This window comes from Ranitomeya imitator, chromosome 1, assembly GCF_032444005.1.
Source record: "Ranitomeya imitator isolate aRanImi1 chromosome 1, aRanImi1.pri, whole genome shotgun sequence".
NCBI lineage: Eukaryota > Metazoa > Chordata > Amphibia > Anura > Dendrobatidae > Ranitomeya > Ranitomeya imitator.
In genome coordinates this window covers 617,726,205-617,751,891 of record NC_091282.1, presented here as the reverse complement: position 1 = coordinate 617,751,891, position 25,687 = coordinate 617,726,205, and the positions used below count along the sequence as shown (strand labels likewise).

The 25,687-nt window shown below is 43.9% G+C and overlaps 1 protein-coding gene across 40 annotated transcripts in view; it reads right to left on the bottom strand.

The window, feature by feature from the left end:
- GPHN (gephyrin) overlaps positions 1-25,687 on the bottom strand; it is a 490,719-nt gene that overhangs the window by 17,789 nt on the left and 447,243 nt on the right. For 21 of the 40 annotated variants that reach the window (XM_069726580.1, XM_069726561.1, XM_069726547.1 and 18 more), the window contains 7 exons: positions 16,727-16,846; positions 15,422-15,480; positions 15,079-15,232; positions 13,760-13,881; positions 8,211-8,298; positions 7,867-7,940; positions 7,146-7,210 (listed from right to left, as the gene is read on the bottom strand). In XM_069726580.1, coding sequence (XP_069582681.1) covers positions 7,146-7,210; positions 7,867-7,940; positions 8,211-8,298; positions 13,760-13,881; positions 15,079-15,232; positions 15,422-15,480; positions 16,727-16,846 — 682 coding nt within the window. Of the gene's footprint in view, positions 1-7,136; positions 7,211-7,866; positions 7,941-8,210; positions 8,299-13,759; positions 13,882-15,078; positions 15,233-15,421; positions 15,481-16,726; positions 16,847-25,687 lie in introns of all 40 variants that reach the window. The other 19 variants (XM_069726492.1, XM_069726522.1, XM_069726549.1 and 16 more) reach the window with 1 other exon arrangement.

The window sequence follows — 25,687 nt, the reverse complement described above, 5'->3', positions numbered from 1 at the left end:
TACCTTTGCTGGAACTGCAGGTTTCTGTTCCCCAATCTATTTCAGGGTAGTTGAAGTCCCCCATAATAATGACTTCTCCTTGAGTCGCAGCTTCATCTATTTGCTTTACGAGGATATTCTCCATTGCTTCCATTATTTTTGGAGATTTATAACAAACCCCTATCAGTAATTTATTATTTTTCCCCTCCCCTTATCTCCACCCACAGGGATTCTACATTTTCATTAAATTCACCTATATTATCACGCAGGATGGGTTTTAAGGATGATTTTACATATAGACACACCCCACCCCCTCGCTTATCTGTACGGTCATTTCTGAACAGACTATAGCCCTGCAAGTTAACAGCCCAGTCATGGCTCTCATCCAGCCATGTTTCAGATATCCCCACCATGTCATAATTATGCTCCAACAACATTAGTTCTAATTCGTCCATTTTGTTGGCGAGGCTTCTGGCATTAGTATACATGCACTTGATGTTCCTCTCTGTACCTCTATTCTTTCTTAAATTATTAACTGTTATAACCCCACCCCCCATGCCACCGCCACCCCCAACTTCCTTATTTGTGCCCAGGTCTCTATCTGCACTATCTTCCCCTCCTATAAAATGAATACCCTCCCCCCCAATCCTTAGTTTAAACACTCCTCCAACCTTCTAGCCATTTTCTCCCCCAACACAGCTGCACCCTCCCCATTGAGGTGCAGCCCGTCCCAACTGAGAAGTCGGCCCAGTTCTGCAGGAACCCAAACCCCTCCTTCCTACACCAATTCTTGAGCCACTTATTAACCTCCCTACTCTCCCGTTGCCTCTCTGGCGTGGCACGTGGTACAGGCAGTATTTCGGAAAGTACCACGTTGGAGGTCCTTGCTTTCAGCTTGCGGCCTAATTCCCTGAAATCATCTTTAAGGACCTTCCACCTACCTCTAACTTTGTCATTTGTGCCAATGTACACCATGACCGCTGGGTCCTCACCAGACCCTCCCAGTAATCTGTCCACCCGATCAGCGATGTGTCGGACTCGAGCGCCAGGTAGGCAGCACACCGTTCGACGATCCCTGTCTTTGTGACAGATTGCCCTATCTGTTCCCCTAATAATTGAGTCCCCCACTACCAGCATTTGTCTGGCCTGCCCTGCTCTCCTATTTCCCTCCTTACTGGAGCAGTCACTCCTCCGGCTTAGACAACAACAAGAGCCCTATGTATGGAAGTAAAACCGTAAATGACCTAAAAAGATAACCAAATGAAAAACCCAAGATAGTAATAGAAAACACAAGTATAATAAGGTAAAATGCCTTTATTATAAAAAATACACACTGGGCAATAAATGGCAACAGTCGTACTGTGCCTGTAACTAGAGGAAAGGATGCATAATTAAACAAATATACAGCAAAATCACAAAAATATATTAAAAATGGACAAAAAAAGGAAGTAAGGTATGTATAGTATAAAATATATATTTAAAGCAGTGGTCGTATAATGGCTAGAAAACAGCACTCCATATATATAGTACTTATAAATAGTAGTTCCCAAATATGCTGTAATGTAACGATATATAAATATAGATCGTAATGCTGCTGCAGAGATATGGTGACAAATAGAACAAAAATAGAAAAAATATATATAAAGAAAACTATATATAAAAATGAGTGAGAAAAATATATTATATATAAAAAATAAACACAAAAAAGTGATAATACTGAGACTCCAACCAACTCATAAAATATATATATCACAAATGCTGTACAAAAAGTGTGTCCTATGTGTAAAAATTATATATATGAAGTAGTAATGGTGCACAAAACCTATAACGTATTATAACGTCTTAAACTTGCACAAAAAAGTGTATTATACGTGTATGTAAATACAGCAGCAAAAACTGGAATTAGATGTAAAATATATTAATATGTCGACATATATGCAATAATTAAAGTAGCATGTGGGACTTAGAGCAAAAAAGCTCTGATGTGAGACCGAACACCACAGATAAAAAAGTGCAGAGTGCTATATAAGGATACCGCTGACCAATGCAGCGTTCAAAATACACAGCCACAATGTTATTACCTCCTCCTAAGAAATGCCCGTCCAATCCTCCAGGTACAGAGCACCCCGACGCGCGTTTCGGACCGTGTCCTTCGTCAGAGGACATGCCTGGCTGCAGAAGTGCTATCCCTGTACTGGCACCCCCCTCATCTGCCAACTTAGCAAACTTATTGGGGTGTTCCAGATCAGGACTAGCCTCCCTGGCACTCTTCCCTCTACCCCGCTTCCTAACTGTCACCCAGCTTGCTACTTCATTGTCCTGCAGCTCCATCCTACCATTTCCCCCCCTCATCTATCCCATTGAGCGTCTGCTCCGTGAGCAGAAGACTCCTCTCCATATTGTCTATGGATCTCAGTGTCGCCAGCTGCACATTTAGATCCAGAATCTGGGTTTCCAAATGCACAACGTGCTCACATCTCGCACAGCAGTATGCACCCTCGATCGGCTGCTCAAGGACTGCATACATGTGGCAAGATGTGCACTGGATGGCATTAACAAGAGTGGAGCACATTTCCTAATGGGGATTGCACCAGTCAGAAAAGTTAAATAATAAAAAAAAAAAAATTATATGTATATATATATATATATATATATATATATATATATATCTACAAAGTATTAATAAAAAACAGACAGCAATTCCACCTTGCTGTTCAAATGCACTTCCAAAAAGGAAGTGTTGTCCCAGAGGACCTGGGCAGGACGGTATATGAACTGATTATTTTAGTTTGAGCCGGCAGGCTGTTTTTCTGTTACCATTTTGTTTTTTGGATTATGAGGCAATAAACCACCGAGAGACTTTAACCACCTGTGTGCCTGAGTCTACCTCGAGGAACAGCTAAGCCTGTCAACTCCTCACAATATTTACATATCTATAGGATAGATTATAAATGCATGATTGTTTGGGGGGCCATTCCCTGCCAGTGAACACAATGGTAGTTCCAAAATCTCTAGTGTAAATAAAGCGGCAGTGTGCATGTGCAATATCTATAGGAGAGGTGCTCATGCTCACTACCACTTCATTCACATAACATACAAACAAAGGCTGCACATGCTCACTACTGCTCCATTCACAAAACATACATAGGCTGCACATGCTCACTACCACTCCATTCGCATAACATACAAACAAAGGCTGCTAATGCGCACTACCACATCATTCACATAACATATAAACAAAGGCTGCTAATGCTCACTACCACTCCATTCTCCATAAATAACAAACAAAGGTTGTACATGTTCACTTCCACTTCATTCACACAATATACAAAGGCTGCACATGCTCACTACTGATCCATTCACACAGGGCTGGGAAGAGGCGTAGGCACCGACACAGGGCACCACCTCCTGCCTACTCAAGGGGGGGGGCGCACTTTGAAAAACAAAATGCTGAATGTCTGGGGTCACCTGACATATTTCTGTGGCCACAGACATTCAGCACAGTGATGGCGCAGACACGAAAGTGAGCGATGTCACTGACACGGCCCACTCCTATCTCTGTCCTATGCCCCAGCCGTCACTCCTTCCATGCACTCAATTGCTTTCACGCCTTTCAGAGGCAAACGCAATTGTTGTGTGCGCCTTCTGGGACAGTAGCAGAGAAACTGTCATCTCCCTGTTCTGCCGGGATCTCCAGCAAGATGCAGGCCACTCATAAAATGAAGGGCTGAGTAGATGCAGGGAATAAGCTGAGGGGCTGGGCAGAAGAGAGGGAATAAAATGAGGGGCTGGGCATATGGGGGAATAAGCTGAGTGGCTGTGCAGAGGTGGGATAAAAAGAGGGGCTGTGCATATGGGGTGAATAAAAGGGGCTGTGCAGATGGGAGAATAAACTGAAGGGCTGTGCAGATGGGGGAATAAATTGATGGGCTTTACAAATGGGGGATACAATTAGGGGCTGTGCAAATAAGGGGAATAAGCTGAGGGGATGGGCAGAAGAGAGGGAATAAAATGAGGGGCTGTGCACATGAAGGAATAAAATGAGGGGCTGTGCGGATGGGAATAAAATTAGGGGCTGTGCATATAAGGGTAATATGGCTGAGGGGCTGGGCAGAGGAGAGGGAATAAAATAAGGGCCTGTGCAGAAAGGTGATAAAATAAGGGGCTGTGCAGATGAGGGGGAATAAGCTGAGGGGCTGAGCAGAGGGGGATAAACTGACGGTCTGTGCATATGGGGGAGAATAAACTTACAGGCTGTGCAGATCAGGGAATAAGCGGAGGGTCTGTGCAGATGGGGGAATAAAATAAGATGCTGTGCAGATGAGGGGAATAAGCTGTGGGGCTGAACAGAGGGGGATAAACTGACGGGCTGTGCATATGGGGAGAATAAACTTACGGACTGTGCAGCTCAGGTAATAAGCTGAGGGGCTGTGCAGACGGGCAAATAAAATGGCTGTGGTGGTGACCATACTATATATTGGGGGTTTGTGAATATCACACCATATGGGCAGCTGTGGTGACCATCATACTGTGTAGAGGGACAGTGTGAGTAGTGGTTACAGTTTCAAGAGGGCAGCATGGTGGGCAGTGTGAGGGCAGAGTGTGAAAAGGGGCACAGAATAGATATGAAGAGTGGAAAGGGTGAAATGGAGGCAAGGGTGAAATGGAGGCACAATATGGAGTTAGCATAGCGGGGGAACAATGTGGAAATCTAGAGAGTGTAATGGAATATTAGGGAAAGGACGGCCATAGTATAGGCTGTGGTTCATAAGGGCGGATGGTGTGGTGGTTATAGCTGATAATGGTGGACGGTGTGAAGGCCATTTACCATAGGAGGCTTATTTAGGGTTATAATAGTAGATATTTTTATGCACAGGGCTTTTTAGTAACACTCTTATTTTTAAGGGGACTGTGTTGGGATATGTTGCAAAAGACTGGAGAAGAGGGAGGTCTGCAGAGAACAGCTCTGGATGTGATAAGTCATCATGGCATCTTGACAAGATGGAGATGAAAAGAAAGAGACGACTCCAGAGAAGACGTAATCTATAAGGTACCTGGATGTAAATGTTTATTTGTGATACGAATACTGTGGTTCTTGCATGGTCCGTAGTCAGACGATGGCTGTTAATAACAAATCACAGTATCATTGTTAAGGACATACTGGGAGTTGCAGGGTTGTAAGTTCATGCAATACAATTGTTTATGGGGCTGACTTGATATTACCATTGATTGTTGTACTTGGTTCCCATATTCAAATACTCTTGGAAATAGTCATATGGTTCAGGTACTGTAATAATTTACTAATGGTGGTTCTGGAGATCTAGTCAAGTACTAATGGTGGGTCTCTTGAAGTATTCATGTCCTCATAGTGGATCTAGTGATGCATTCATGTATTCATACTGGTTCTGGTGACAGATATTCATGTACTGATGGTGGTTCTGGTGATGTGTTTATTTACGGATGTCTTCTTGTGCCATATTCATGTACTATTGATGGATCTCGTGCTCTAATTATGTACTGATGAGGATTTTTACTTCATATTCATTATGTACTGATGATGATGGTTCTGGTGATGAAGATATCCCCAGAATCATCATCACTACATAAATACAGCACCGGAACAACCATCACTATATGAATACATCACCAGAACCACCATCAGTTTTGTGCAAGATGAATTTGTCGCATGACAGAAGCTAAAACCATCAGACGCAACCCTTTATTTATAAAGGGGGTCTGTTTATTTTCCATTAGGGAGTTTGCCAAATGCTGGATATCTTAATTGGAATCACACAGCCCCGATTATAGTTACGTTTCCTTTGTTTCCATAAGTATGCTTGAGTTCTATATTTAAAATTAGGACGTCAGGGATGAATATCGCTATTTTGTGTCAATGGTCTGCAAAAAATGATTGATTCTGTATCTAACTTAGAAATTGCACTCCCTGTTAAATCACATCCCTAAAGTACACCATTTTTTTTACATTTTTTTGTGGAAAAGGTAACAATTAAAAGTGGTCATCAGAGTTTGCTACCAAACCCATTGGTGGGGAAGGGGGATGTACATTAGCGATCCTGTTACGTTAGTCTCTGAGCTATTCTTTTGATTTGGGGTGGAGTATGCCATTGGCTTCATCTGCCTTGGGCACTAAAATACTTTGTCCTGGCCCTGCATTCACTTAACACACAAGGAAAGGCTGCAAATGCTCAGTACTGCTCTACTGACATAACATGCAAACAAACACAGCTCATGCTCACTACCTCTCTATTGACATAACATACAAACAAAGGTTGCACATGCTCACTATAACTCCATTCATACAACATACAAACAATGGCTGCACATGCTCATTACCGTACCATTTACACTACAAAGGTCGCACATGCTCACAAAGTCACCCTCACAACACAAAGTTTGCGCATGCGCACTACCGCTCCATTCATAGAATATACAAAGAAAGGTTGCTTATGCTCTCTAGCGAACCATTTACATAACATACAAAGGCTGCACATGCTCACTACCACTCCATTCACACAGCAAACAAAGGCTGCACATGCTCATTCCTGCTCCATTCACACCAACAAACAAAGGCTGCACATGCTTATTACAGCTCCATTCACACAACAAACAAAGGCTGCACATGCTCATTACAGCTCCATTCACACAACAAACAAAGGCTGCACATGCTCATTACAGCTCCATTCACACAACAAGCTTAGGGTCGCCCTCTTCTTTCAGATCAGTTGCGACATTACCAGCCAGATTCCCAGAAATCACACACTTTTCTATCTGGTGGATAGCCAACACATTTTCTTTATGGGACAACCCCTTTAATTTCACAAATTATTTTCTCTAAAAGCAGAAAACACAACCGATTTCTCAGTCTGAACAGGTGTTTAAAAAATAAATAAAAATCTGATAATAAGTGAGATCATTTCATGGCCCCGGGCTCATTAAACATCCAACCATCACATCGGAAACACTAACATGGCCTAAAACTTGCAATGCAATGACTCCTTTATTGACACAGAGAAACAAGTCGTCAGCACCGTGATAACATTCTATCAGGTACTGATATAAATAATTTCTCTAATCAAGAAGGACATGGATCTACCAAACTATCTTCTGACTTCAAAATAGAAAATATTGCCACTTACGTTGCTTACCTGGGAGTGCAAATATGATTTTTCTAACCCCATCAATATCCAAGGTGGCAAAGGTGGTAGGCAGGCTGGAAGACAAAGCTTGTGCGGTTACTGCTTCACATTTTCATGGTCATTAGTCTGTCCACCCATGGAGAAATTTTTTTTTCTTAAATACATGTATTTGGGGATAAACATAATTTTTGCCATTGGGAATCATGTAGCACCGTTTACCTTCTGTAGCTACTGTGTTGCACTGTCTAATGATGGCTGCAGAATTCGCTAACTGAGAATCTATAAGGGAGCTCGATATGACAATCTGACCAGAGTTTAAAACTCTTATCTGTCTTTTTCTGAGCTTCTCTCAGCTGATTTATGACCACAGACTAAAGTTAAATGTGCAGAAAATGAACAGCTACAACAGTTTTAATGCAACCCAAGTACAGAAATTATTTTAACCCAAAATACACATATTAAATTAAAACAAATGTTCCCAAAATTAGAAAAAAAAACTTTAATAGCGGTTTTTATAGTTAATATTTTAGCATTATTGGAATGGAAACCTACAAGCTATGAAAGAAAAATAAAAAAAACAGCAAAATAAATAGAAAAATGAAAAAAAAAATTGAAAGAAAAATATATATAAAATAAAAAAATGTAATAATGAACATAAATAATTTCAAGAAAATAAATACATACAAAATTTTGAATACTTTTATATGTATGTAGTTTTCCATATCCTTACCCTGGCTTCATAAATACTCGACCAAAGTGGATTTGTGCATGGAGATCAATATCCAGCACCTGCTTAAGGTAATCCTGTTGGATAAAAGCTCAAAATCACTGCCATATTTCAAAAGCAAATAACTCCCCCAACACTGGAACTGCCATGGACAATGGGAAATGGGGGTCACATACTACCCTTAAAGCCAGAGCTGTCAAAGAGGGAGTTGAAGATACATGGAAAACAATAAGATGGGAAGAAACTCTCAACTGACTGGTCATGACAATGGCACACCATGGGCCGGTGCTCAGCGTGAACAGTCAATTTATGACTTCATGGACATTTCACAGCATATGCACTCTTACCTTCTCTCCCATGGATACACCTCCTGAAGTGATGATAACATCAGCACGGCTGATACCTTCATTTAAGGCATTTAATAAGTCATCTGGGCTGTAAGGCAGAGAAACCATGATATGTCAACGACCAATGTCTAATAAATCCTATATGACTATCAGGAAAGTAATTGTGACCATAACCTGAAGGCTACTGATAGCATAAAGTACAACTTAGAATACAACTTCGGGGCTAAAGGTGGAGGTAAGAGCTTAGAGGGGACATAGCTCTGAAAGGGGTGGTCCGGTGACAATACATTATCACCTCTCCTTTGACTGATCAATGGGGTGTAACTGCTGAGATCCGCACTGATCACCAATTTTTGTCCCAGTTACAAAATGGAGTGGCAGGTTGGACAGCCAATAACTGCGCTATTCATTCCATATGGGGCTAAAGGAAAAAGCCAAGCACAGCGCTTGGCAGCACCTTACGGAGTAACTGGAGCTCCGTTACATTCTAACTGGGATCAGTGCGGATCCCAGCAGTTGGTCCCCCACGAACAGTAAGTTATCACCTATACCAGTGTTCCCCAACTCCGGTCCTCAAGAGCCACCAACAGGTCATGTTTTGAGGATTTCCATAGTATTGCACAGGTCATTGAATGCTTTCCTGTCCAGGTGATGCAATTATCACCTGTGCAATACTAAGGAAATCCTGAAAACATTACCTGTTGGTGGCTCTTGAGGACCGGACTTGGGGAACACTGACCTATACCAACCTTGTTTTCATCAGACAACACTTTAAGGAGCGGTTAAAAATAAAAAATGATCACCATAAATCTGGTATTAAAAATTAAATGTTCTGATGGTTCTCCCCATGGAATTTTGGATAGAATAAAATGGAGCCAATTACAGAACCCAAATGAAAGATCTATAGATCATTATTCAGCTCTGACCCATCGAGACATGGACTCCAAAAGACCTTTGATCATGTCCTATAGTATCTGGCACAGAGATGTCAGCAGCTGATACTTCCAGTCCTTTCAGTGGTGAGGTCCATGAATTTGACTTCTTTTTCCGTTCCTCCTAGTGATACTTGGTTGAGCTGAGATATAACTTGGAGGACAACTCAAAACCATAAACTTTTTGTCATGTTCATCCATTCCTAAGGCCATGTTCACACAGTGCGTTTTTTTCTGCGGAACCGCAGCGTTTTTGCCGCTGCGGTTCCGCAGCTGTTTTCCATGCAGGGTACAGTGTACTGTACCCTATGGAAAACAGGAACCACTGTGCACATGATGCGGGAATCGGGAAAAAAAGCCGCGCTGAATAGCCGCGGTAAAAAAGAAGTACCATGTCACTTCTTTTTTCGGAGCCGCAGCGGTTCTGCACCCATTGACCTCCATTGTGAGGTCAAACCCGCAGTAAAACCCGCAGATGAAAAAAATATCTGCGGGTTTTACTGCGGTTTGTGGTGCCGAACCGCTGCAGCAGGAAGTGCGGGGAAGCGGGCGGAAGTGCGTGGGCGGAGTGTGGCTGCCCCCCCGTGCTCCGATCCCGCCCCCCCCGTGCTCCAATCCCACCGCCCCGTGCTCCGATGCCCCCCCCAGTGCTCCGATGCCCCCCCCGTGCCCTAATCTCCCCCCCTTATACTTACCCGGCGTCCCGGTGTCCGTCCGGCCGTCTTCTCCCTGGGCGCCGCCATCTTGCAAAATGGCGGGCGCATGCGCAGTGCGCCCGCCGAATCTGCCGGTCTGGCAGATTCGTTCCAAAGTGCATTTTGATCACTGAGATATAACCTATCTCAGTGATCAAAATAAAAAAAAAATAGTAAATGACCCCCCCCCTTTGTCACCCACATAGGTAGGGACAATAAAAAAAATTAAGAATTTTTTTTTTTTTCCACTAAGGTTAGAAAAGGGTTAGGGGTAGGGTTAGGGGTGGGGTTAGGGGTAGGGTTAGGGTTAGGGGTAGGGTTAGGGGTAGGGTTAGGGGTAGGGTTAGGGGTAGGGTTAGGGGTAGGGTTAGGGGTAGGGTTAGGGTTAGGGGTAGGGTTAGGGTTAGGGGTAGGGTTAGGGGTAGGGTTAGGGGTAGGGTTAGGGGTAGGGTTAGGGGTAGGGTTAGGGGTAGGGTTAGGGTATTTTCAGCCATTTTAACTGCATAAAAAAAGGATCAAAAAAAGGATCAACAAAAGGATCAAAAAAAGGATCAAAAAAGGACAAAAAAAGGACCAAAAAAAGGACCTGCGTTTTCTGCCAAGAGCTGCAGTTTTTTAAAAAACAGTCCTGAAAAAATAAGGATGGAAATCAGGAACGTGTGAACATACCCTAAAAGTTTTTGGAGTGAGACCATGGCATTACTCTACTGAAGAGGCCACTGCCGTTCGGGAACATGGCTGCCGTGAAGGGCTTAAATAATATTTTAGTAGGTGGTACATGTCAAAGTTACATCCGCATGAATTCCATCATCTGAGGTTTCCCAACAGAACATGGCCCAGAACTTTTCTCAGTCTCAGCAGTCTTGCCTTTGGGACCATCTTTTCTCAGCAGTCTTGCCTTTGGGACCATCTCTTGCTGGACATTCACAAGATAGGAATTAAAATAACTCCATGGCCAAGTTCTGATGCTCACATATCTATATCTATATATATATATATATATATATATATATATATATATATATATAATTGTCTAAGGGGTACTTCCGTCTTTCTGTCCTTCTGTCTTTGTGTAACGGAAATCCCGCGTCACTGATTGGTCTCGCCAGCTGCCTGTCATGGCTGCCGCGACCAATCAGCGACGGGCACAGTCCGATTAGTCCCTCTCTACTCCCCTGTAGTCAGTGCCCGGCGCCCGCATACTCCCCTCCAGTCACCGCTAACACAGGGTTAATGCCAGCGGTAACGGACCGCGTTATGCCGCGGGTAACGCACTCCGTGTGTCCCCAACTTTTTACTATTGATGCTGCCTATGCAGCATCAATAGTAAAAAAAATGTAATGTTAAAAATAATTAAAAAACAAAACATTAATAAAAATTGGCATGTACTGCAATCTGACAGAGAATTGTCACCGCTGACAATGAACCGCCCAAGATTTGGGTATAGGAGCGCGAGAAATTTGGGGGATCTATTAATTAAAAACCGTCTCCCCACAATAGAAAATAATTGGCTTACGAAATATCAGCCTACGGGTAATCATAAATGCGGTAACTGTAAATTCTGCCATTTAAGACTCCTGAAAAACCCTGTCCGCATAGGTTCAGTTTGTCACACGGTTAGGGACCTAATTACGTGTAAAACTTCATATGTAGTCTATGTAATCCTCTGCCCATGTCAGTTTTATTATATTGGTAAGACTATACGTCCGATGGCCACAAGATTCAGCGAGCACTGCAATTCAATAACGTCTGGGAAAGGTCGCCCGCGTTTTATCAAACACATGCGGGATCACCACAACGCAAACCCGAATGTATTACAATTCGCAGGTCTCGAGGTGATAAAAAATCCAGTAAAAGGTGGTGACCGCAAGAAAATCCTATTGCAGCGCGAGGCACGTTGGATCATGGAGACCAATGCGCAAGGGCCCATTGGTCTCAATGATAAGCTGGACATGACAATATTTTTGTAATATTTTTGTAATACTTTTGTAATATTTCTGTAATAGTATTTGCGCAGGCATTTCTGTATTATTTGACTTACAATGCCAATATATATTCATGCTTGTTAATCTTGTTTTCTGCACACAACCGATATGGTTTTTTAATTGTACACCAGTTCACATCTAGCTGTCTAGTTCCCTATAAAGGATATGACGTTTTTAATTGTGCACCTGGACCCGTGGAAGCGCACAAGCGCGAAACGGCCATAGTCCTGTTCCTCCTCCCCGCACCGCCTATCTCTCCCAGCCGCCTCTCCTTACTATGTCCATTGTTTTGCTACGATGAATAAAGGACGTTGATTCGCAATCTGCCTGGGTGAGTGCCGCATTTTCCTTCTCTTTCTCGGATATTTGCTTTATTAGGCATGGTTGATGGTGGTCGAGTTCATTTAAGGTGTCAAATGGCCTCTTTGGTGGAAGTTTAGGAGTCAGGTGGAAGTTGCAGACAAGTTAAGGTGAACCCATTGCAACGAATAGAGGATGTAAAACCTCATGATGGTGAGCAGGCTCGGCTTTGGGGGCCAACCTCAATGACGTTATAATGGTGATGTCAGTCAGAGGCGGGCACAGTGGTTAAGCACAGGAGTGAAGATAATGGGGTCATTGGTGCCCTGATAGTTTACTGGCTCTGCTTGAAAGACCCCCAGTGAGTGCCGCCCCTTTATGGCTGTCTGTCCTGATGCTGTATGTCAGACAGCTGGGGATATCGCAGTACTTGTGAATCCCAATGTACTAGCACTCCACCTGACTCCTACTGTGATTGTTTTAATCCTGTGATTTAAATAAAAGCTGTGGCCATTTTGACAACCAAAATAATGTGTTTTGTGTATTTATTCCAGTGTCTAGGTTTACTGTAGTTATGGTTGTTTTAAGATGAAGTGGGGGTCCGTCCCATATCCAAAAGTCATGCTTTTTACAATTAAAGGATTTTCCTCTGAGTGTGAGTTTATTTCTTTTGTGGGAGTTAGTAATGGGGGTGTTTAATAGACGCTTTTACATTACTATCCCCTGGACTTCATATACGTCTACATTACATAGCTGACATCAAAGCCAAAATATTACCCCGCTTGCCAACGCATCAGAGCAAGGGGGAAGAGCTGAGGCAAAGCGCCACAATTGGCACATCTAGTGGATGCAGATTTTCTGGGGTGGCTGTGGACTGCAATTTTAAGGCTGGGGTGGGTTAAATATCCATGCACCTTCCTAGACTGAGAATACCAGCCCCCAGCTGTCTGCTTTACCTTGGCTGGTTATCCAAAATAAAGGAGACCCCAATCCGTTTTTTATTCAGCTAAATACAAAAACAGTGTGGGGACACCTCTATTTTTGATAACCAGCCAAGATAAATCAGACAGCTGAGGGCTACAGCTCACAGCTGTCTGTTTTGCTTGTGCTTGTTATAAAAAATGGAGAGGACTCCACTTTTTTTTTTTTTTTTTTTACATATTGCGCTGGCAAATCACAGCCATGCCAATACCTGGTATGGCTGTGATGAAGCTGGAAGTGCCCACACTGGAAAAGCTTGTTTATTGACTGTGCTGCATCCTTTCAACCAGCTTTGTTCAGGCTGCCAAACCCAAACAGTAACACGGACTTCCGGGAGAAGTTCGTGCACAGATACTAGGCGTTCGGTACGGACTCTGAACTTTACCGTTTGGGTTCGCCCATCCATACTCTAGTCCATCAGAAGTCTCTGGACACTGGATGGGAGACTTGTGAATCTTTTACTTCCTGCGATCTCTAGAGTGGCCTTTGACGTTGCACCAGACCAGCTAATTAAAAGCCTTTCTAGGGATACCAGAAGGTGATTTGCTAGACTCAGTCCTGTGGTCAGAGACTACTGATCTGGCCAATGGACTCGAATGCCAATAATTGATTCGCCCATCTATGGCTTTATATTGGAAATTATGTAACGCACTTACTTGTCTCCCACTATACCCAAGTTGATCGTAGGGTAGCCGTGTTCCTGAATTGTAGCTAGAAGAGTAGAGCGATTGCTGTCACGAATTTTCCCAGGCAAAAGATCGTCTTCAGGATTTAAGAGCTGCAGAAGAAACAAACGCATGGAAAATCTCAAGTCACCGTCAACACCAATCTTGCAACAATTGAAGGGTTATTTCTTATCTTCATAAATGGGTATTGTTGGATAGTGCTCACAAATACAAGCAATTTTGCAATTTACTGCTATTACATTTTTCAATCATTTTTGAGATGTTAACACTTTTCGGTCTGAAAGGCAAGCTCGTTGACTTGGAGACTGATCACTGAACATTGCTTATAAGTTCTTTCCTATTAGCTTGTAAGCACTGTTTTAAGGCTGGCTAGGATCGCTCTAGTGCAATTTCCCCTCCTAATTCAGGCCAGCTTCAGAGCAGTGCTTACAAGTGCAGTGGGAAAGAGTTGGTAAGCACTGCTGATGTTCTTCGGTCTAGCAGAGGTGGTTGGTCTCCAAGGAAACGAGCTGTAAGCAAATAAACGTGTAAATATCTGAAGAATGGCTGAAAGCTTTAAAAAGCAGCAAATTGAAAAAGTGCTTGTTTTTACAATCATTATCAGACATTATCCATCTGTGAAGAGGAAGAATAATAATCTCTCAAGACACTTATTGATATATAAGGTGATGTAAGTCACAGTGTCTATATGACAAGCCTGAAAAAGATCAGATTACTGTCACAGGAAAGGTGGTCATGATGACAGACCAATATGGTAACTGAAGATTTTGAGCCTCAAGATTCAAGGATTCATGACTTAAAGGAATTATCTGAGACTATTGGTGAAAGTTGGGCTCACACCAATCTCATATTCATGATCTATCCTAGAAACAGGATTTAATCCCATGTAGCTGCTTTAAAGGGAATGTCTTCTGGTCATATTTTCAGGAGGATACCGATCCCTTGCCTACAGACTTCCTGCATGCCAGGAGGCGGCGTGCTCCTGATGACTAAAAGTTCATGCTAGCGTCATGGTTGTACCAGTTGATGGAACTATGAGCTCTTTGTCGCTGCTATTTGAAACAGCTTTGCATCTACAGCATGGGTATATCAGGTAGATTCCAGAGAGCAGCACTAGCAAACAGCTTCCAAGTTGACGCTCTTTGCCTAGGAGACTGGCCAATAATCTGCAGAGGTGGCTGGTAACTAGGGCAACGAGCAAACTATAGATTTAAAAATCTCTCTTTTCTTGAGGAGATTTATAATAATTAAATATATAGATGCATAAATACTTGTGTTATCATACCAACCTCATTTCCTGTTGACATAACGGCAACTACTGGGAACTTGTGGACTTCAACTTCAGTAACACCAACCGTTGCCAGTAGACCAATTTCTGAGGGTCCCATATGTGTGCCCTTGGCCAGGACACACTCTCCTCTTTTGATGTCATGCCCAATAGGCCTAGAAACAGAAAGGCTTGCACACATTATGCACATTCAAGAACTACAACATCCAGTCGTCAATTGAGTCAGAAGGTATATCAGGGGTACAATACAAAATGTTCTAAGAATCAGAAATGTTATTTCATGGAGAAAAGCAGCATTTACTAAGAAGGACATGCATGGAGAGTGGATCGGTCATTTTTCTCACCTAATATCTTGGCCTGGGCGGGCCTGCACTAATATGCGGACTTCCAGTTCTTCTGTACCCTGCAAAAATTTATGGGATTATAAGGTATGTAAGAAGCCAGTGAAAAGCTGCACGTTACCTAAACAGGACTAAGGTCGTCAATGTCAGTTGAGTGGAGTCCAGCATCTCCACCGATAAGCTGATACCTGGCGTCGCCGCCAACACAGCTGGAACAGCACAGCACCATACGCGGTGTAGTGGTCTTTTCCGGTACTGCAGCTCAGTTTACATTCATTTTAATGGGACCTCAGCTGCAGAACTACTCAGCTTAGTTTTGGATTTGGACACTGTGTCCTTCTGTCCTGCATGTACCAATTGAATACAATTTTTAGTGAGTTCAAATTTTTCCAGCAGTATTTGCTACTAAAGTAATGCATTCCCAGAAGAGAGACACCCACTGCAAGTGCTATCTTTTGTGGTTAAGGCTAGGGCTAAACATGGTCATTTCCTTTTGATGTCAAATTGGAAACTACAGAGAGTGTTTCCAAATATGTCCCAAATATGTGGCCAGTGAGTCGTCTGAGGTACACGACTCACTTGCCACAAACTTCAAAGCAAGTCGCTTGTCACCTATCTTTGACTTGGGAGTCGTGGAACAGACAGTCTAGGACAATGATTTTTGGTAGAGTTGGTGCAAATCAATTTGCAAAACCTGGCTTATCGGTCAAGTCCATAATGTGTGGCCGCAGAATGTCAGCGCTGAGAACCAGCCTCACTACCCGACGGCATCCTCGGCTCTTCTTTTGATTAGCCGTTGCAGCGTGATATCGCATCAGGCTGGTCTAATCGCATCAAGTAAAGTAGGAGGCAGTTCTCAGAGCTCCTGTTTAGCGCCCACAGATTACAGACTTCAATGATGGATCGGGTCTTGCAAATCGATTTGCACCAACATAGTTTTCAAACATGGGATTTGTCTAAAAATGACTGTCGCAGCACACATGTCGCTGCGTATGTCCAGGCTTAAAGGTAGGAGACCCTTGTACTACCTGCAGCATCCGCAGTGCCTCTTCTAGTTAGTAGGCAGCTGGGTAACGTGCAGCTATGTAAAAACACAAATGTGCGCAAACAGCACAAGGACCAAAACATTGCAGCATGTGCTATTCTGGTCTGGTTTAAGGACGAGACAAGTACAGGTAAACAGCAGACACCATTCCACTATGCGGACAAGCGCAAGGCGCTGCTATTTGCTGTTGTGATTGGTTAGATATGTTCAGCGCTTGTCTGAACTTCGGCCTATAAAGGGCTTTTTGCAATTTAAGTACTTACGTCATCTGATTCTCTGATTAGCTCAGTGTCTTCCACTTGTACCACTGCATCTGCACCACAAGGAATTGGCGCTCCAGTTGTTACCCTCATCACTTGCCCGGGCATCACCGTCTGAGTTGGCTAAAATAAATAAATAAAAATACAAAATGAAGAACACCCTATCTGAACAATCCTATTCTAATATAATCAAACTCACAGAAAGAATATGGGTCCCATATAATAAAAAATACAATCCAAGTGATTTAATGTATTTACCCATAAAGTAACCGGATGATCGGTGTATACTCCCAATACACATAAGAAACAGTGAAAAATTGGAGCTCCATACACGAAAAATAGATTAAAAAGGTATAAATTTTATTACAAATGATGCTACACAATTTATCACAAATGTAACACAACCATAGAACAGAAAGGAGACCCTAGTAAGAGACAAGTAGGTGCCAGGCATAAAGATTAATAGTATAAACCATCACCATGGTACTAATATAAAACACTGTAAACGGCTGACACCCAATATAAATGCCGTTCATATAACATCAATATTAACCTTAAAGAAGTTGTCCACTACTATAAAGTTTTTTTTTTTTTTTTTCATAAATCTTGCTATTATGTGCCACTGAAAACATCTACTGTGTTTATTTTAGCAATATTACCTGTTATCATGCTGTAGCAGCACATCTTCAGTGCTGGATTCAGCTCTCATGGGGTTAATCGACAACTTCCTTATTGTGCCCTAATACTACAAGTACCATGATGCTTTGCACTGCAACTAAGCCCGAACCTAGCACACCCACTCCAAAAACACACCCAAACCCCTCCCTCCTCTCCCTCCTCTCTCTGCAAAAATATTTGTGGTGTAATTTCTGTCCAACTCCTCTTTTACATTTGTCCAACCCACACTCCATTACACACAGAGATCGATAGATAGATAGATAGATAGATAGATAGATAGATAGATAGATAATAGATAGATGATAGAATTAGATAGATATGGGATAGATATATAGATATATCTGTATATATCTATCTATTTCCATAGATATGTCCATTTCCATGTTTCTAAACCCCTTCACCCCTGGAGCTTTTTTCGTTTATTGCTCCCCTTCTTTCCAGAGCCATAATGTTTCCGTCAATATGGCCATGTGAGGGCTTATCTTTTGCGGGACAAGTTCTACTTTTGAACGACACCATAGGTTTTACCATGTCGTGTAACAGAAAATGTGAAAAAAATTCAAAGTGCGATGAAATTGCAAAAAAAGTGCAATCCCACACTTGTTTTTTGCTTGCCTTTTTGCTCGGTTCACTAAATGCTAAGGCTGTGTGCACACGTTGCGTATTTGGTTGCAGATCCGCAGCATTTTTTGCCGCACAGAATTGCATTAAATCCGCAGTGTAGTGCACAACCAATGTAAGTCTATGGGAGCCGCAGACTTGATGTGCACATGCTGCGGAAAAGGCCGCACTGAAACGCAGCTTTTTTTCTTCTCCGCAGCATGTCACTTCTTTTGTGCCGAACTGCAGCGTTTCTGCACGCTTACGCCGGGATCACACTACAGCGAGATACGGCCAAGTCTCGCAGGTTAAAACCAAGCTCTGGCACCGGCACTCCGGAGCGGAGCGTGCGGCCGCACAGCAATACATGGAGCCGCACGCTCCGCTCCGGAGTGCCGTGCCAGAACTTGTATTTAACCTGCGAGACTCGGCCGTATCTCGCTGTAGTGTGACTCCGGCCTTAGACTTTCATTGAGATGTAAAACATATCTGCAGTTTTGCTGTGGATGTGGGTCCGAGAAACGCTGCAGTTCAGGAGGAGGGAAGTGTGTGGGTGGTGACCAGGGCCGGACTGGCCATCGGGCACTTCAGGCAAATGCCAGAAGGGCCGATGCCAGTAGTGGGCCGCTGCACTCTTTCCCCCCTACTCCCGCCAGTGCCGCCGCCGCATTCAACTATACCGGCGTCTATGACGCCGGTATAGTTCAATGCAATGATGGAGGAGAGAGCGTCCGCTGACGCTCCCTCTCCCATCATTCCCCGCTCTGCCTCTGACACTGCGGGTGCGCGATGACGTCATATCATCGCACACCTGCTGTGTCCCGGGCGGGCAGACTGCAGCCACCGAGACAGGAGCAGCGCGGGCAAGAGGAAAGGTGAGGAGAGTGTGGAGCCATTATCGGGGGGATGAGATGTGGGCTGTGCTGTGTATTTACCACTGTGTGGGCTGTGCTGTGTATATACCACTGTGTGGGCTGTGCTGTGTATATATCACTGTGTGGGCTGTGCTGTGTATACTACTCCGCGGGCTGTGCTGTATATACTACTACGCGTGTTGTGCTGTATATACTACGACCCGGGCTGTGCTGTATACTACTACACGGGCTGTGCTGTATACTACTACGCGGGCTGTGCTATATTATGTAGGCTGTGCTATATACTATGCAAGTTGTGCTATATTATATGCGGGCTTTGATATATACTATGGGAGGTATATTATATTCTATGGGGGAGGCCGTGTTATATACTATGTGGCTGTGTTATATACTATGTGGCTGTGTTATATACTATTGCGGGGGTATATTCTATTCTATGGGGGAGGCTGTCTTATATACTATGTGGGGTATATTATATTCTATGGGGGAGGCTGTCTTATATACTATGGGGGGCTGCATTATATTCTATGGGGGCTACATTATATTCAATGGGGGCTACATTATATATTATGGGGAGGTGGGCTGCATTATATTCTATGGGGGGCTGTATTAGATTTTATGAGGGATGATTGCATCATACTCTTTGATGGGGCTGCATTATATTCTATGGGGAGGTGGGCTGCATTCTATTCTATTCGGGGCTACATTATATTCTATGGGGGGCTGTATTATATTTATATTCTATGAGGGGTGATTGCATCATACTCTATGGGGGGCTGCATAATATTATTTGGGGGGTTACATTATACTCTGGGGTGGCTGCATTATACTCTGCAAATTCAGATGTAAGGCTACTTTCACACTTGCGTCGGTACGGGGCCATCGCAAACCTTCGGCCAGACGTACCGACGGACGTTATGCTAAATTTAGCACAACATGGGTAGCGGATGCAGTTTTACAACGCATCCGCTGCCCATTGTGATGAGCGTGGAGGAGGGGGCGGAGTTCCAGCCACGCATGCGCGGTCAGAAATGGCAGACGTCGCACAAAAAAAGTTACACTGAACTTTTTTTGTGCGTTGCGTCCGCCAAAACACGACGGATCCGTTGCTAATACAAGTCTATGGGTACAAAATGCATCCTGCGAGCACATTTGCAGGATCCGTTTTTTTTTTTGCCGGATCTTTTTTTTTCTGCCGGATCTTTTTTTTTTCCGCCGTATCCGTTTTTTTTTACCACCTGATCGTTTTTTTCCGCCAGATCCGTTTTTTTCTCATAGAGTTGTATTATCGCCGGAGTGCGTCTGATGGCCACACGTTTCATCCGTTTTTTGCTAGATCAGTCGCTGAAAAACCGTTCCTCTGTATGTGTTTTCCATCCGGTGGAAACAGCTTTTTTGACGGATCCTGCAAAAACGGATTAAACGTGTGGCCACCAGGCGCAATCCGGCACTAATACAACTCTATGAGAAAAAACAGATCTGGCGGAAAAAAAAACATCCGGTGGAATAAAATGGATCCGGCGGAAAAAAACTGATTCGGTTGAAAAAAACGGATCTGGCGGAAAAAAAACGATCCGGTGCAAATAAACGGATCCTGCAAATGTGCTCGCAGGATGCGTTTTACCCATAGACTTGTATTAGCGACGGATCGTGACAGATGGCCAGACATCGCCTCCGTCGTGCTACGGATCCGTCGTGTTTTGGCGGACCATAGGCACGAAAAAACGTTCAATAGAAAATTTTTTTGGCTGTCTCGCCCGCCATTTTCTACCGCGCATGTGCGGCAGAAACTCCGCCCCCTCCTCCCCGCAATTCAGAATGGGCAGCGGATGCGTTGAAAAACTGCATCCGCTGCCCACGTCGTGCACAAATTTCACAACGTGCGTCGGTACGACGCATAGCGATGGACCCGTACCGACGCAAGAGTGAAAGAGGCCTTAATGAGCGTTGAATTTAAAAAAAAATAAAATAAAGCGGAAAAAAAACGGCGTGGGCTCCCGCGCAATTTTCTGCGCCAGAGGGGGAAAGCCGACGGCCGGGGCCAATATCTGTAGCCTGCTATGAATACCAGCCCGCAGCTGTCTGCGTAGCCTTTACTGGCTATTAAAAGAGGGGGACCCCCCCCAAAAAAATGGCGTGGGGTCCCCCTATATTTTATAGCCAGAAAGGCTACGCAGACAGCTGCAGGCTGATATTCATAGCCTAGAGAGGGGCCATGGATATTCCCCCCCCCCCGGCTACAAATACCAGTCCGCAGCCGCCCCAGAAATGGCGCATCTGTAAGATGCGCCAATTCCGGCACTTAGCCCCTCTCTTCCCACTCCCGAGTAGCGGTGGGATATGGGGTAATAAGGGGTTAATGTCACCTTGCTATTGTAAGGTGACATTAAGCCGGGTTAATAACGGAGAGGCGTCAATAAGACGCCTATCCATTATTAATCCAATAGTAAGAAAGGGTTAATAAAACACACACACATTTGGAAAAAAGTATTTTAATATTCTTCATTTAACCATACTTACCATACTTCAGCGCCTGCAAAAAAAAGTAAAATAATAAACCGTATACTACCTTTCCGCCGTAGTCCAATTAATAACGAGTGTCCCACGACGATCTCCCCTATAGAACAGTGACATCTGGTGATGTCACTGCTCTATAGGACCCACAATGGCTCCTGCAGTGCATCACTGAGGTTACTCTAGTTCACTGGTCTCACTTTATGGCAATTGCTGCATGGGAAAATGTCTCACCCAGCAATGCCAATAGTGAGACTAGGGACTATTTTCTCACAGGGGCGTAGGAATACCTTGTGAGGAATACATGATGGAAGGATACCTTCCATCATTGTGTTCCTGGAGCCCCTGGAGAGTGGTCGCATCAACTGATGCTCCTGCTCTCCACGGGAGATCGTCGTGGGACACTCGTTTTAATTGGATTTCTGCGGACAGGGAGTATATTGTTTGTTTATTATTTTAATATTTTTTACAGGTGACAATGGCTTCGGGTAACAAAGTGACAAGTGATGGTGAGTATGTACTCTATGTTATATGTACTGTATGTCTGTAGTATGTATGTATGTACTGTATGTCACATGTCGTTGCATGGTGCATGTTGTCGCATGGTGCATGTCGTCGCATGGTGCATGTTGTCGCATGGTGCATGTCGTCGCATGGTGCATGTCGTCGCATGGTGCATGTCATCGCATGGTGCATGTCGCATGTCATCGCATGGTACATGTCGCTCGCATGCCGTCACATGGTGCATGCAGCATGTCGTCGCATGTTACATGTCGCATGCCGTCACATGGTGCATGCAGCATGTTGTTGCATGGTGCATGTCGTCGCATGGTGCATGTCGCATGCCGCTGCATGGTGCATGTCGTCGCATGGTGCATGTCGTCGCATGGTGCAGGTCACATGCCGCTGCATGGTGCATGTCGCCGCATGGTGCATGTAGCATGTCGCATGGTGCATGTCGTCACATGGTGCATGTCGTCGCATGGTGCACGTCATCGCATGGTGCATGTAGCATGTCGTCGCATGGTACATGTCGCATGGTGCATGTTGTTGCATGGTGCATGTCGTCGCATGGTGCATGTCGCATGCCGCTGCATGGTGCATGTCGTCGCATGGTGCATGTCACATGCCGCTGCATGGTGCATGTCGCCGCATGGTGCATGTCGCATGGTGCATGTCGTCGCATGGTGCATGTAGCATGTCGTCGCATGGTGCATGTTGTTGCATGGTGCATGACGTCGCATGGTGCATGTCGCATGCCGCTGCATGTCGTCGCATGGTGCATGTCGCATGTCGCCGCATGGTGCATGTCGCATGCCGTCGCATGTTACATGTCGCATGGTGTGTGTTGTATGTATGTATGTACTGAGTGTTTTTATTTTTTTTCATTCAACACATTAGCCGGATGATGGGACTACTACTGTCCCATCATTGGCTAATGTGCCAGTCACTGTCAGTGTAGCAGGCAGAGCCCGATGGGACTTGTAGTCCCATCGGACGATGCCTGCACACACACACACGACAACCCCCCGCAGCAGGCGGCGAGCGGCACAGGAGACCCCCGGCGCCGAGCGGCACAGGAGACCCCCGGCGCCGAGCGGCACAGGAGACCCCCGGCTCCGAGCGGCACAGGAGACCCCCGGCGGCGAGCGGCACATGCCGGCACCCAGACCCCGGCGTCAGGCGTCCACACACTCACCCCAGCAGAGCCAGCACAGCCCCGCCCGCCCCCAGCACAGCCCTGCAGGCAGCCCCCAGCACCGCCCACAGTCCAGTCACTCTTGCTGAGTGACTGCAGACTGTGGGGGATGGTCACGCCTGCTGCTGACGTCACGTCAATTTTCAGAGCCTGGAAATTGACGTGACGTCGGCGGAAATGAGCGGCGGCTGCAGCCTGGGGGTCATGTGACCCGTACCCAGCTGCAGCCATAGCGCCGCTCACAGGCGAAAACGACAACGCAAGGTATTTACACAATTCAATAGGGGCCCTGGGGGGGATACATTGGGGGGTTACATGAAAGTAGTGGACAACCCCTTTAATATTGGATATCCCTCACATAGTGTATTCCCCTTAGGCTGTCACAGTGACCAATGCCCCCACAAAGGAGAAAAAAAAGAGTTACAGTGCATTTAGTAGCCTAATAGCTTACCCAAGATGAGCGTAACAAAAAGCCAAGGGACCGGATCCACCCCCTGGACGCACGTTTCGCGTAGGCTTTATCAAAATTTCTACAAGTGATGAGTATTTGCTACAATTGGATCCATTCTAGGCAATTTCCTGCCTAACTATGATATCACTGGCGTAAATGATAACAAATAATAGGAATTAATTTGTTTTTACGCTCTAAATCTAAAAGGGGAATGCCATGCACTAACTGCAAGCAGAGGAATTGGAAATATGGAGGAAAGTAACAGAGTAAGAAAATTACAAGTTTTCGTTATACATAAATGTGAAGGAAATATATAATTGTAAGGGAAACTATAATATACATAAAATAACTAGTTAAGGCTGCATTCACATTCTGCTTCTATACAAAGTAGATAACATCTGCCTACTCTTATTGCAGGAACACAGAACCACAGAGGATCTCCTGCAAGAATAATGATAGATGTCAAACATGGGAGCTTCAAAAGAAGATAGCAAATGATTTGTAATTGGGTAGAATATTTCCTATTGACTGTATAGAGAGAAGAAGATATTTCAAATGCCACAATTTAGCCGATCATCCATTCACAAACAGAAACTTTTAAATGGGCCAATCTGGGTCATCCTGGAAGATAACTATAGACAGAAACATTTAGGTATTTTGGTTATTTCTCCCTGTATATTTTATAACTGTTTTGCATGTTTATGTGTCATATGTTATGTTTTTATTGTAAGCACTGTATATTTTTTAGATTAAAGCTTAAAAACTTTAATGAGTTTGATCCTTGTATGCTCTAAAGAAGCCATAGCCTTTGAGAGAGAGTGAGACCTTCTGATTGTCAAACAGACAATTCATTTCAGGGACTCATCACCCCATCTGTTTGATGAATGGTGGTAACGTGCACTAAGGAATCAGGGTGTGCTGAATGTGTCAGGGTGTTATTTATGCTTACATTATAACCTAAAACCGGGCTTGAGAGCTGGATTGAGTGAGAGAAGTTAAATTAACCCTTGCAGGCGCACCCCTTGTGTGTATTAGTGTGTACAATACAGGTGGAAACCCTCTATAACATAAATTCCGAAAAAGGCTTTAAAAAAATGGAGCAGTGTGCCCCAAAAAGGAGTAGCTCTGAAATATCAGTCATGGTAGTAGTAATAAAAATATAAATTTACTTGTCCAAGCATAGAGTAAAAAAAATCAGGCTATGTAATCAATGAAAAATGATGAGCTGTCCTCGAGCATGATAAAGTGCAGTGCTTACTCATGTGGGAAATGACCGAAGCATACATCTGTCGCCCAAACAAACGTTTCGCGTTAGGCTTCCTCAGGTGGCCTTGTCACATCATTTTTCCTAGATTGTTTACATTCTATATATTTTTATTCTATACTTGAAAAAGTGTGTGAGAACACTGTTTCTGCACTTGTGTGCTATTTTGTGGCCTTATCACATTACGGTCCCATTTCTATATATTTCTTCTCAAGATCAAAACCCACTGTTATATATGTTATCTATACTAGGTTCTCTTACTTTTGAGATTTGATGTGAGTTTCAATTGTCCCTATAAGCCTGCTATTTATACCTATTATTACCCATGGAAGAATTAAGAATGGGAAAAATGGGTTAATCTGCACTGCAGTGGAAAGGAATAGGAGGTACAGATTCAAATTTGAGCAGTTTAATCGTCATGGCGTTTCAGAGTTTCACGACTTCTTCACCAGGACAAACCACATTATTTGTCTCCCTATTATTATTACTACCCATGGTGACGTTCAGCTGTGTCCTCACCAATAATCTACTAAACTTGTCTGTATTGTAGTATTATTGCTTGTCATCATTTATATATTAAGAAATACAATGTATATTTTTATTATTACTACCATGGCAGACATTTCAGTGTTACTCCTATTTGGGGCGTACTGCTCCATTTCTTTGTAGGATTTTTAATCTACGAAGTTTCTCTTTTCCCATAGGGGTCATGGTTCTTATGTATACCCACTGTGTCGATTTTGTTTATGTAATAATTAAAGGCTTTCTAGAAGTTAGAAGATAATTTTGAAAACAATTTCAGCCCCCAATAAAGCCCCCATAGGCCTTTTTCTTCATTTAGTCTTGTCTCTTGACTTGCCCATCCTTCAGCATGACCGGTTTG